Source organism: Rhyacophila brunnea, unplaced genomic scaffold (genome assembly GCF_057557595.1).
Source record: "Rhyacophila brunnea isolate RB1 unplaced genomic scaffold, BYU_Rbru_1.0 scaffold_4, whole genome shotgun sequence".
Taxonomy (NCBI): Eukaryota; Metazoa; Arthropoda; class Insecta; order Trichoptera; family Rhyacophilidae; genus Rhyacophila; species Rhyacophila brunnea.
Window position 1 is genome coordinate 43,468,360 of NW_028233068.1, and position 12,733 is coordinate 43,481,092.

The 12,733-nt window shown below is 36.5% G+C and overlaps 1 protein-coding gene across 1 annotated transcript; it reads left to right on the forward strand.

Annotated features, from left to right (window-relative positions):
* Positions 1-264: 264 nt before the first annotated feature.
* LOC147067401 (uncharacterized) lies at positions 265-11,678 on the forward strand. Its single transcript, XM_085954328.1, has 12 exons — positions 265-691; positions 1,516-2,256; positions 3,251-3,680; positions 3,863-3,980; positions 4,162-4,350; positions 4,952-5,092; positions 6,147-6,283; positions 7,394-7,533; positions 8,678-8,825; positions 9,346-9,485; positions 9,630-9,752; positions 10,158-11,678. Exons 1-12 carry the CDS (start codon positions 283-285, stop codon positions 11,441-11,443), a joined length of 4,002 nt encoding a protein of 1,333 aa, XP_085810454.1. The 5' UTR covers positions 265-282; the 3' UTR covers positions 11,444-11,678.
* Positions 11,679-12,733: the final 1,055 nt, after the last annotated feature.

The following is a 12,733-nucleotide window of genomic DNA, read 5'->3' on the forward strand; positions in this document are numbered from 1 at the left end:
TAGTCCTTGTAGTAGGTACCTACCTACATATTTAAAAATAAAATGTTTTGATCAGATTCAGATTAAGTGATTAAACATTTTTATTAATATCGCAGATTTATTTTAGGATATTATTAATCAATTCACAAAATTCAACTGGTAAATTTTTACGAGGATATTGACATTCACATTCCATTTTCTTATTTTATTTTATTATGTGACCATAGATTAAATAAATAATACTAAATGCGACATTCATTATGGAATTATTTAACTGGCAACTCCAGAGCAATATTCTTCAACATGGCGTCACAGGAGTTGACTCCGATAAGCAAGAAAAATATTCATGTTTTTGGCGGTCAGGTTATAACTGATGACGCCAGACTGACAACAACCTGTTCAAATAGTACAAGTGTCGTGTCAATAAATCGAAATAGCACGAAAGACATTGCAAAGAAACGTGAGAGTAGCCATCAAGTGTCACCACAAACAATGGCGTCCGATGAACAGAATTTATCCGATGCGAAACGAGAGGATTCGTGTTCTCCCAATGGAGAAAACTTAAATACCAATTCCAAAAAGGATGCTGGCGAAGGCGGAAAACGTAGACGTGTTAACCATGATTACAGAAAACTATCCAATATGGGATATTGTTCATCGGGAACAACACCGACTAAATCTCAATCTGTATCACCGAATAATGACTTAAAAGGTAATTAAATCGCTATATTTAGAGCGAAATAATGTTTTGGATTCTAGCCCACCCGATGTAGTTTTGTTTAGACTATAATTTTTTAAGTTTTTCGTCACAAAAACACATTTTGGTACAATCGAAAATTTGTTTTTGCCATCCGTATCTATGTTGCTTATGTATAATTTATGATTTTATCTTGCTTTATTACCTTTGACATTTAAAGTTTTCTAACGTGTACGAATTTTCGTATCCGTTTTATCTAAATTTTATCTCTTCATCACGATTTTATCAAATTACATAAAAGGTATCCACAATGTTTTGATTTTATGAAAGTAACATTGTAATGACTCAAACAATACTCATTGTATCATAATAGTTTGTCGAACTAAACATTCACTATTCCCTGTCACAGATATGATCACAATATTATGATTGTTCTCACAGCACCGTGCAGGGCTGGTGTAGAATGGTTGCAGCATAAGTGGGAATCTGTCGACAATATGTCTGTGATTGAGGTGCTATTAGGAGAACGGCGAAAACTTATTTAGAAAAAAGAAACGTTTTAATCTAGTTTTTTTTTCATTAAACATGCATAATATAAGGCATATCAGTATGTTTAAAATTTAACTGGTAGCGGGTACTTGTTTTAATCAAAATGATTTTTGGTGATATCGTAAATAAGAAATTATAATGTTAAAAACACTACAATTTTTATTTAGGACCCTCTTCTGTTCAGAATTGTACAAACTACAATGGTTTGATTAGTTAGGTACATTAAGTATGAATCCAACAAAATATATGCAATTATAGTCCACTGATGAAATTTCTATCTATTTCCACAGTCCGAAAGCGAAAACGTGAATCTGAAGAAAAGGATGAGTCATCACCGAAGTCGCAAGCGGCGTCATGCAAATTGCAGCGCAGGCTTCCAGTGTGGCCCGTTTTCGACTCTGGAGGATTCAGTAAACAAAGACTGCCAATCATACCAACATTATCATGTACGGCGTTACTTTCCCCGTCGTCATCGTCCCACAATGATGTCATCAATGAAATTAACCTGTCACGCGTGGCAGAGTTCTGCTTTACTATTATTAACGGAGTAAATTCAGCCTGCAAACAGCACAGGTTAAACAACATGTATCCAGTCAATTCGGCCACATTTAAAAAGCTCGGTTCGGTAACAAAACAAATCAAAATGATAAACACGCATATTGTGGCCAGGATGTGGGGCTATAAATATCCTAAAGTGTTTAGAGGAAATGTTTTAACGGCTCCTACTGTCCTGGGTCAGAACATTTTCATTCTTTCACGTAACCTGTGTTCGATCAGCGCTGTGAGGTTCTCACCCATGCCCAAAGTGAGGCAGTTGCCGTGTTACGGTAATTTGGAGTTGCCCGTTAAGGCAAAGCAGGAGAGAAAGTCACCCAACAGGCCGCCGCCCATCAATGCTAAAAAGAAAAGCAGAATGGATGTCATGCCCGGAAATCTGAAAAAAGAGATTAAGATGGAAGTGGATGAAGTGTTTGAATATGCGGCTCACAATGACGATAATGTTTCTAACGATTTTCATGGCGTGAAGAGAGGTGAGATATACTTGATGATATCAATTCAATTAAAATAATTAACTAAGTTAGGTGAGAATCCATCTATGAGATCAACGATATATGAGGATTCGCGGGCTTCTTGTAATTTTTTGAATTCAGCTAAGCTGTCCCAATGCCAGCAGGCAATACCAATGCACCTGCTAATTGCTTTTGCCATTACCATGCTGTAGAATGATTTACCTAAACTGAATTTTTTATAAAATAAAAATTGCGTAGCAATTGGCAGTATCAGCCACTCACCTATCCTATAACAGTGTCAACCTTATACTGATGCAGCACTAAAAGCTGTAAATGATATGTCAAAGATGAAAGTTGTCCATGTGTCCATTCTAATCGAATTCATTGCATATCGCTCATAATTAAATAATGCCTCATATGACACAAACACAAATTTTGGAGGGATGTAAAAAAAACACTTAGGTCACTATTAATGGATATTAATGGATATTAATGGCAAATTCTGTATTTTTTTGTATTTCACCATTCAACAATAAATATTTTTTAATAGTGAAATATGAAAATGAAATTTTATGACGACTATTTAAAAAGTCCTATAAAATTGGTTTAATGGGGTTCGACCGCACATATTGCATTCTGAACGAGAGCTTTTCTAACTAGAGACATAACTCGATAATTTTATGTATGGTGCCTTGAAATAATTGATAGCTTGTAATACACCGACAATACTTAAATCATGACACTAGTGCCAAGGTCACACCTCAAGTTGTAGTTGTCAGTCTATTATCCATGATGATATTTTTTAACAAATATGCATATGAGGTGTTCTTTGAATTACATAAATAATTGCAATCAACTTTAGTAATTTTAAGGTAAATTAACTTTCAACTAAGTAATGTTTTTGAAAATATTGCAAGTTATGTATATTTGATCAAGAATGTTACATTCTTAAAATTGCTTATTTAGTCTTCAATAAAAATAATATAATCACAAATTCATATCCTTTCATTTACAGAAGTGAAACTTTCCATTCAAGAGGATCAGAAGCGGGATCGAGCTGACGATGATTCGAAATTCCTCACACCAACATCATTGCACCATGGCAATATGTTCTCCGTTGCATCAACTGGCATACAATGTCTGTCAACATCCTCTCCTTCATTCTCTCCTAACTCTATTGACAATAATTCAAATCCATTGTCTTCAAAATCAAATAAAATCACCCCACTCCAATCGACGAAAACGTCCGGTTCGACGTCATCGCTGGAAGCAGATGCCTCCAGCTCCTCATCAAGTTCATCGTGCCGGCGCTGCAGGCGGCGTGCTCGTGTGCGTCGCTGTTCCATCGGCGTGCAGTGTAAGCGCCAGCAGATGGACACCGCCCCACCTGATGGTTGGTCACCACTGGCTGCAACCATGTCGCCTCATGGACTTAAGTATCACAGGTATGTGTGGTCTTTGTATGTATGGTCTATGTATGTATGGTGTCTCGGTTGTGGGTTCAACTGCCGCATTTGGAAAATACACATGTTTTTTCCAATGTGTTTTTGAACCTTAGGTGGCTAAGATCCACACTGAATTGTAGAGCAATGAAAGAAATGGCTTAAAATTACCGATACATTTTTAGGTTGATCTACAATGAGACTCATCCAAATGGTGGAGCATCTGTTCTTTATCTGCAGCAGAAGGACATCGACATGCTTTCTCCTAATCAGCAAAATGCACTTGCTGAGGAATTTCTTAAGGTGAGTGTTGTGGCCTTTCCTCATTACAAGAAACAAATAAAAGAATTATTTAAGTTTCAATCAAAATCATGATCAAGGTTCAAATCCTAAATAGACATCACTTGATACAATAAGTATCAGAAGATAATTCTTTAAGTATAATCCTTCGTTTATTGTTAAACGATATTCAATTAATTTCCAGCTGGTATTCAGCGAAGATTCAGCAGGCTGGGCTCGCTACAGTGCCGGAGTAGTGCGGGGGGCAGCGGGTCCGCTTCCTTGCCTTCTGCAGTACATGGCCAGGACTCATCCCGGACTGACAGTGAAAGCGGGGGCACTCGCCAGGCACAGTGATATCGAGACCACTACTATGCTGCAGTATAGCCAACAAGTGTGTTAATTATAAATTTATTCAATCAGACGAGCTGTATGGCTTTATCTGTATTATTTTTCAGAAGTACATGATTATTTCCCAATTCGAATATTATTAACATTCAGATTATAGTTAAAGAATAGATATTTACGAAAGTCATAGTTGCTCAGAAGATGGTTCATTTCAGATGGTCACAATCCTCAGTGATCAATAGAAAGAAGGGTTTAGGAAATTATCAGACAATAATTGTAATTATATCCAACTGAAACATATTCATTCCTGAATTAGTATTGCTACTGTCCGACAAGAAGATCTAGGCGATGACCGGAAGTCGCTGTAGTCGAAGTACGATTAACTAAATAAGAGGGGCTTGTTAGTTCACAGTTTTAACACGTAGACAAGAAGTTCTTGTTCGACAATATAGATCAACTTAAATGCTAATGGATGGGATTTATAACATCAAGTAATTCAAATGAGATTTACAACTGAATGGCCTATTTGTATTGTTTGTTGGAATGTTAACTACAGAACTCATTCATATAGAAATTATAGTTTATTAAATTAGGGATAGATTTTGTTATTGCTGTAATCCACTAATCATGATAATATATTGTCCCAGGTTATGCAGACATATTGTGCGGGAACTTTCCGTTGCGGTCCTCTGCATCAAATCTCTCTGGTCGGAACGGTTCATGAAGAAGTAGGAGGCTACTTTCCTGAACTTCTTGCCATGCTCGAGTCAAACCCATTCCTCAAGCTTGTGAGTCCTCGATCCTTACATGTTTAAATGTATTTTGATATTGTCATATGAAACTGTCTAAAGAATAATTAATTATAGAATTGAATAATAATATGCAATAATTATTTATGAAATGAACTGTTTTGGTGAATATAAAATTGTGTGATGGCCCATGATAGCCGAGCGGTATTCGCGCCAGCTTATAATGTTGCGTCCCAGGTTTGAATCCTTAGTCTGGCAAATATACATATTGTTTTTCAATTTGTGTTAAGAGTCAGAGTATGGACCTAATAGGTTGAGCAAGTGGCTAACATCCATTTCTCGTAAAAACAAAATTCTGTTAATACAGACTTCCACTCTGTGGAGGCCCATAATATGATCCTATTAGGATCGGGCATGGTCAAAAGTAAGAAAATTGTGTTGCAATTCAGTTGAAATGTTTGCAGTTTTTTACAAATGCAGGCGAAAATAGTGAAGTTTGTTAGAAATGAATTGCAGTTAATTTAAAATAATTACAAGATAAAAAGAACTTTTTATATACAACGTTTTTAAATTTTCTGTTGAATCATATAAAATTGACTTGACTAGCTCAAATGATCAAAAAAATTTGTACTTGGTAGAAATAATACTGAAATGTCATTTTGACATTCATATTGATTTCCATAGTAACGCACGTATATATTGTTATATTAATAATTTAGTTGTTGGGACCACAGACCCCTAGCAACCAATAATAGTGGATTGGATTACGGATTTCTTCCGAAATAACTTTTATTACAAAACAGAATTAACTGAAAATGAATTCAATTCTACTTAAAGATGGCTAAAAGTATTAAAAATTGGCATCTTGTTCTGATATATTCTAAAAGCTGGACATTTGAAACTTTTAGAATATATAGTCGGGAAGTTAGTTAAAAATCGATTGCTAGATTTGTACCGGACAAATAAGAATACGAGCTAAGAAAAACGTTGTAAAATAGGCCTTGAGTTCTTTTTTTTCTGCTGTAAAGCAAAAGCAAAGTAATTTCATGTATTTGGTGTAGCAGTCTTGATAATAATATAATTTGTTGCATAGACAATGCCGTGGAGTGTGATGTCGGCCATGGAGATGGAACCCCGTGAGAGCAACGATGGACCTATTCTGTGGATCAGACCAGGAGAGCAGCTCGTACCCACTGCTGAACTCGGAAAGAGTCCACTCAAAAAACGGAGGTCAGTTTATATCTCCAGAGTTATGTTGTCCTTTCCTGTGGAGCTTTAAACTTGGAAGTCTTTTGTAGTTATTCAATTCATAATGCCTGTCATTTATGTCATCGGAATGCTTCAAAAAGGTTTTCTTAATGGAAGATATTATAACGAGGTTTTACTGTATGTGTCTAACCACATAATGTGGCACCTGTAAGATAAATTAAAAGTGTATTCGGTCTGTCCAATGACATTAATATGGACGAATCATCTGGAAAATAAAATGACACTCACTTTGTGTCGGGTCTGCCGGATGGCGAAATTCATATTTTAATATCGGTATCCTACGCTCAAATGAACATTCTGCTTGCAAGCGGTCTGGCGACACCGCTGGGTCTGCCCATACAAAATTTCTGACTGTCAGGTTTCGACTCCGCCGTTATTGTTGTGTTACAAAATGCCAATGTGCCTAGTTAAAAATTGTAAAAAAAATCTACTAAGCACTCCAAGAAAGTTGGGATATCACTTTTTGTGTGTTAGTATTATTAATTATTGATAAAATGCCATTTTAAGATATTGATGAATGTTTATTCAATGTAATTGAATGACAGAAACTACTGGGCAAACGCTTGTGATGCGCTGGGCTCACATGCGTCTAATCTACGAGAAGTCGTAAATAACCTAGAATCTGTTTATAACGTAATGAGTAATGACACTAATACGCCATTACAATAAAGGTTATATTACTATAAATTCTCGAAGCTTGTATCGCATAATGGAAATGGATACGTCATATGGTCACGTGACGTCTACCTATACATCTGTGAATGACTTTCATGCTCAATTTCTCGTGCGCGCCGATATGAAGTGAGTTGTCCATTTAATATGTCATTGGGTCTGTCACACTTTAACATCTTGAAGAACGTAAAGAATTTTTTAAAACATGGATCAATGAATTTTCCTGTCTGATTTTCCATCATATTGGTCAAGTTTTACATATCTTATTGGAATCCACTAGATATTTTTTTTTTCCAAAAAATGATTCTGAAATTACAGTTTGTCAAAGTGCTCTTCTGTCTACTTAGGTTAACTATAATTACGACTGCATAGGATTTGTACATAATATGTTGATTTCAGGGCTGGTATAAATGAGCTGCGCAATCTTCAGTATCTCCCTCGCTGGAGTGAGGCTCGCGAGACCCTCTTCGAGGACAGGACTCGTGCTCATGCTGACCATGTTGGACATGGTCTTGATAGAATCACTACCGCAGCTGTTGGTGAGTCATTATCTGGATATTACAAATGGCACATTTGACTAATTATAAAATTCTCCTTCCTCATCGTAACCCCAATGACTGAGGATCTTGATCACTACCTACTCAACCTGTCCATATCCTCTGCAAGCCTTGTGTGGTGCTCTTTTATCAAGCGCGTTGCCGAAAACTTAAGCTTTTGAGGCTTCCTAGGTTATGGTGAACAGTAAGTCCAAATTATAAAATGCGTCACAGGTACACATAGAAGTTACACTTAATCTTAATCAGACATATCATGGGACCCTACATTTGATAATATGAAGCATCAGAATGTTTTTATTACTGGGAATGTCTCGAAAGCATTTACCCAAGACAGCTTACCATACACTCAAGTGTGCTTTGACTGAATTTACATGGGAGAGACAAGCATGTAGAGAAATAATTCAAAATTGTGATAAGTAAAGGCTAATTAATTTAAAACTGTCAAAAAATAATCTCAGTGAAGAGGTCTTCACATTGGCACTATAACATGACACATTTTAAAATGCAACAAAATTGGACGACCGGGTCATGTCACCACCAGCACCGCATCTCGGAAACATCAACTTTTTTCGTGGCTCGTAATGTCTATGATTCTACCTCATGAATGAAAATGGAAAACAACACAATGGACCGCACCAGCCATATATTTTTGTTTCTTGAGATACATATTACGATCTCCATATAGGTGTCAGTCCATAACATAGTCAGGTCATAATAAAATTAATATTAATTATAAAATACATGAAGTGTATTGTTTTATCTTCACCCAGTCCAAAGTGGATGATCTCATCTTTTGATATGTGCCTTGGATATGCATTTTTGATGAATATGGCAATAATATACTGCTTTCAAAAAGATTCTGCGTCATCTTTTCTGCTCATTGCTCATTTTTTTAAACAGTAAGCGTTAGCTTTTTATGGCACTCTTTCTTGACTTTGAATCAAACACACATTGGAATAGATGCGGAATTTGAACCTGCGACCTTCGACTTCAGAGACAGGCACTCCACTAGGGGCACATAGATACTTTTTTCAATAGCCATCTCATGACTTAAAGTCGAATTTAATAATTGTACTACCAGAAGATTGTATTGGAAACAGTCATTTTATAGAGAATATTTTTACAGGCGTTCTAAAGGGTGTGGGGAGTGTATCGGGCGGTGCCGGTAGAATAACGAAAGACGTGGTCGCCTTTCATGCGGCGGACTTCACGCAGCTTGTGCAGTTGCTTCAGTTAGATCTGCACGAGCCGCCCATCACGCAGTGTGTCAACTGGTCAGTGTCTTTTTCATGTTACTCTTTTATGTCACACGAAATTTGAGCATAGAAACCATAAGTATCTACTTACCTTGGCAAATTCCAAATATTTTTTTGAGACTGTACCTACTTAGTTAGGCAGGAAATATATATTTATTAGCAAACACAAGAATACTTTAAAGATCGCTCTTACTAGGATTTTAGGTTAAGTGAATTAATGTTTATTATCTATTTTGACAAAATAGCTGACATTATCTTTGTATTGTAGTATAGGAAATAATATGCTAAGATACATGGAGCTTAAATTCACGCAGGAGAGACTTAATGGGTAGCGACCCAGAAATTTCTTCCAGTTAGTGGCATTGTGTTGTAATGTAATAAAGTGATGGTCGGTGTGTGTGCCCACACACCCGCTCAATATTCTTGAAATTACACAGAATCTTGAACTTCCCGCTCCATTAAAAAATATTATTATTAATTAAATTGTTTTTGTTCAATTTTTATCTTTTCAACTCATTCAACAATTTCCCTATTTCAGGCTCGAAGATGCAAAGTTGAATCAGTTAAGGCGTGAAGGTGTCCGTTACACTCGACTCGCCTTAAGAGACAACGACATCTATTTCTTGCCGAGAAACATCATCCACCAGTTCAGAACCGTGGCTGCCGTCACCAGTGTTGGTTAGTCCTTGCTGCATTTCTTTTGAAAACGATTGATTAACAGAATGACTGTTCATGTATCCACTTAAAATTCATTGTTCAGGTAAATGAAACACTTGGTAATGTCTTAATTATTATAATGCAACTTATGAAATATATTTTCAGCCTGGCATCTGCGTTTGAAGCAATACTATCCGGAGTCAGAGAGCTCTCCCAGCGAAGGTGTACCCGGTGACGTCTCGCCACCGCTTGCAAATCCACCTCCGCAAGTGGATGAATTGTCACATTGTAACTAACATTTTATTTATTATGTCACTTCCTGTCGTTGATATTCAGAATACACCCTTTCATACAAAATCTCAAGATTAAAGTGAACATGTTTTATGAATAGGTCAAAAACATTTAAAAAATCTATAAAATTCACTTGATACAATTTAGGCAGAGCTAATTTTTGACTGCATACCATAGTTGTTATTTCAATGAATATCTGACAACAGCTGTAGCTGCATTAGCAGAATAGGTCAATATACTGCAATGTGCAATGATTTTCAGCTAATTTAATTGTACCTATATTTCAGCCTCCATATTTCAGCTTTATGTTCATATATTTTGACTCCACTTTATGTATATGTAGAAGGTTTTGTTTAACATCTTACGTGATTGATACTGATTGAATTTGTTTTTTTCTTATAGCACCCGAGAGAAAACCTCTAACGTCAAAACACAACAAGGACAAGATTGAAATGAGAGCTTTAACCGCACACCCTTATCCTTTGGATGTCAAGATGCGCTCTTTAGAAACTAAACCCACTCACTCCGAAGATAACTCCAAGTCTTCAAATAAAACTCAAGTGTCTTCACCGATGGACATCGTTCCTCCCGTCATTGATAAGCAGCATCTCAAAGCACCGCATCCTGCTCCGTCAGCCAAGAAACAGTATAACTACACTTCCAGTACCAGCAAAGTGCACTCGAGCAGTAAATCATCGCATGATAAAAGTACACTCTTGAAGGAGCAAGTGAAGACTTACAAAAGTACAACTAAAACCGTTGATAGGAAGTTGTCTACGGAGAGCATTCCGCAAAATGAAAATAGGCCCAAGAAAATTTCTAATGACGTTGCCAAGACTTTGAATGCTAATGTGGAAACTAATAATGTCGACACGAGCGGTTCTGATGATAAAAGAGACGTTTTGAAGAGCCAAAACGGATCAGATAAAAAACTGGTGGTTGTGGATGATTCAAAGATGACTTGTAAGAAAGAACGTGTCAATTCCATCTCTGATGACAAAAAAGATATTCACGATGTTGCAGCTAAAATCGACGATCCCAGAAAAAACAGTGTCGAGTTATCAGTTAAAACTAATAACACCAGTAATGTTGTTAGTGTGAAAAAGAGTGCCAACGATTCTACTGTTAAAAGTGTGAATGATGTGCGTAGAACTGACTCTAAGAGCTCAGACACCCGCAAGAATACCAGCAGCGGTGACACCTCCAAAGACCGGAAAGAAACATCTTCAAAAAGCTCTTCCGGCCATTCATCCGATCGCCACCATTCGAGAAAGCATTCTGACTTGTCCAGCAAACATCAACATCATCGACATCGTAGTTATGGAGATTCCCATCACGATAAACCTTCCTCTTCTTCTTCATCTCATCGTTCGTCCCATTCCGGAGAGAGTTCTCACCACAATCACCATCATAGGAAGTCGAGTTCGTCTTCGTCTAAGCATAATTCCAGTAGAAGTCAGGCAAGCGAGACTAGCTCGAAAGATTCCGATAGAACTAAACTACCAACAGTTTCGGAAAACAAGACCTCGGATACAAACAGTGACAAGTTGAAGACTGAAGGAAGTAAATCAGGTGATGTCATATACAAAGATAAACCTCAGAGGGCTCATGACAGCTCCATGTTGGTTGAGGAGTGCGACAATACTTCCAAAAGAACAGTTTACGGTATTAATCGGACCCCCGATTAAAGAAATGAGAGCCAATCTGTATTTATTTTTGTTATGTGTAGTTACAAACTGTGATTGTTTGTCATCAGCCAACCAATAATTAATTGTTTTGTTGGAGTTATTCGTCCGTATTGAGTTTTCAGTGTTTTTGTTGTTGTATTGTTAGAAGACAATTAAATGAGCGTGACTTAAGGACCCGTACCTAATTATTAGTGGCCTAGTATTTGTTATCTTGGAGGAACAATATGAGGAGACCAAAAATAAACAGCTTCTTCTAAGCCCTTTCATAGGCGACTTCATTTTTATATAATATTACTTAATTGTTGTAAATATATAATATTCTTAATTTGTGAATTAATATCATTATATGACACGTTTAATTTAATCCTAATACATAGTGAAGTCTAATTCTGGTAAATTGTCTGCGCAATGTCCGAAATATGTAAATGTTAATGGAATTAGCCGAGGCAAACTTTATATTCTACTAATCATAATAATTATCTAGGCATATGATAATATGTCAAAATGAAAATAATTTTGACAGCATTAAAAGTCAAACAAATGAACTCTAAATTAAAATCGAATCCATAAAAGTTCAAATACATTATGATCATGTCATGTACTGACGCATGCTGGTACGGCGACAAATCGTAAGAGAGAGCGATACAGGGAGAAGACATATTAAACAATACACGTATAAACGCAAACTCTAAATTTGAAAAATTGTTTCGTTTATTTTAATCAGGTTGTGAAAGAAAACAATACTCATAATAGTTTGACAGACGCTTACAGTGTTGTAATAGCATATTGAGTGATTAGATTTGGCATCAATCAAAAAATAAAAAGATGGATGAGGAAGAACCATCAGCTAGGCGTCGGTACCTACTTGACAAATGAACTGGTTCAGCAAATGTGTGCTCGGCAAAGTCAGGAGACTTCACAAAGACTCCGCCAGGCTGATGCAGCAGCACACATACAAATATAGTCTAAAACACCAGAACAGAGACAGTAAGACAATATGCACGTAAACTTATGAGAGAGAGGGAGATGTATGAGAATGTTGACATGTGGTACTGCCACCTGGTAATATTTGCTAGTGATTATATAGATAGATAGATCTTTAATGTCTGCAAACTCTACTAATATTTGCGACATTGTACGGTAAATTGCCAGAATTTGATAACTCATGTTCTTCAAAAATTTTGTTTAATCAACATGTTTATAACTGTCTGCAAAACGGCATGTTTTCTTATCCACAGATGATATCCAGCATAATACATGTCCTCCATAATCTGTAAATTATTTAATTCA

What these genes read in the sequence shown, in the direction of transcription:
- LOC147067401 (XM_085954328.1), top strand. Translation starts at nt 283, where the DNA reads ATGGCGTCACAGGAGTTGACTCCGATAAGCAAGAAAAATATTCATGTT. An exon ending in CATGGACTTAAGTATCACAG is followed by an intron (nt 3,681 to 3,862) that starts GTATGTGTGGTC and finishes ATACATTTTTAG; the next exon opens with GTTGATCTACAATGAGACTC. An exon ending in AATCACTACCGCAGCTGTTG is followed by an intron (nt 7,534 to 8,677) that starts GTGAGTCATTAT and finishes ATATTTTTACAG; the next exon opens with GCGTTCTAAAGGGTGTGGGG.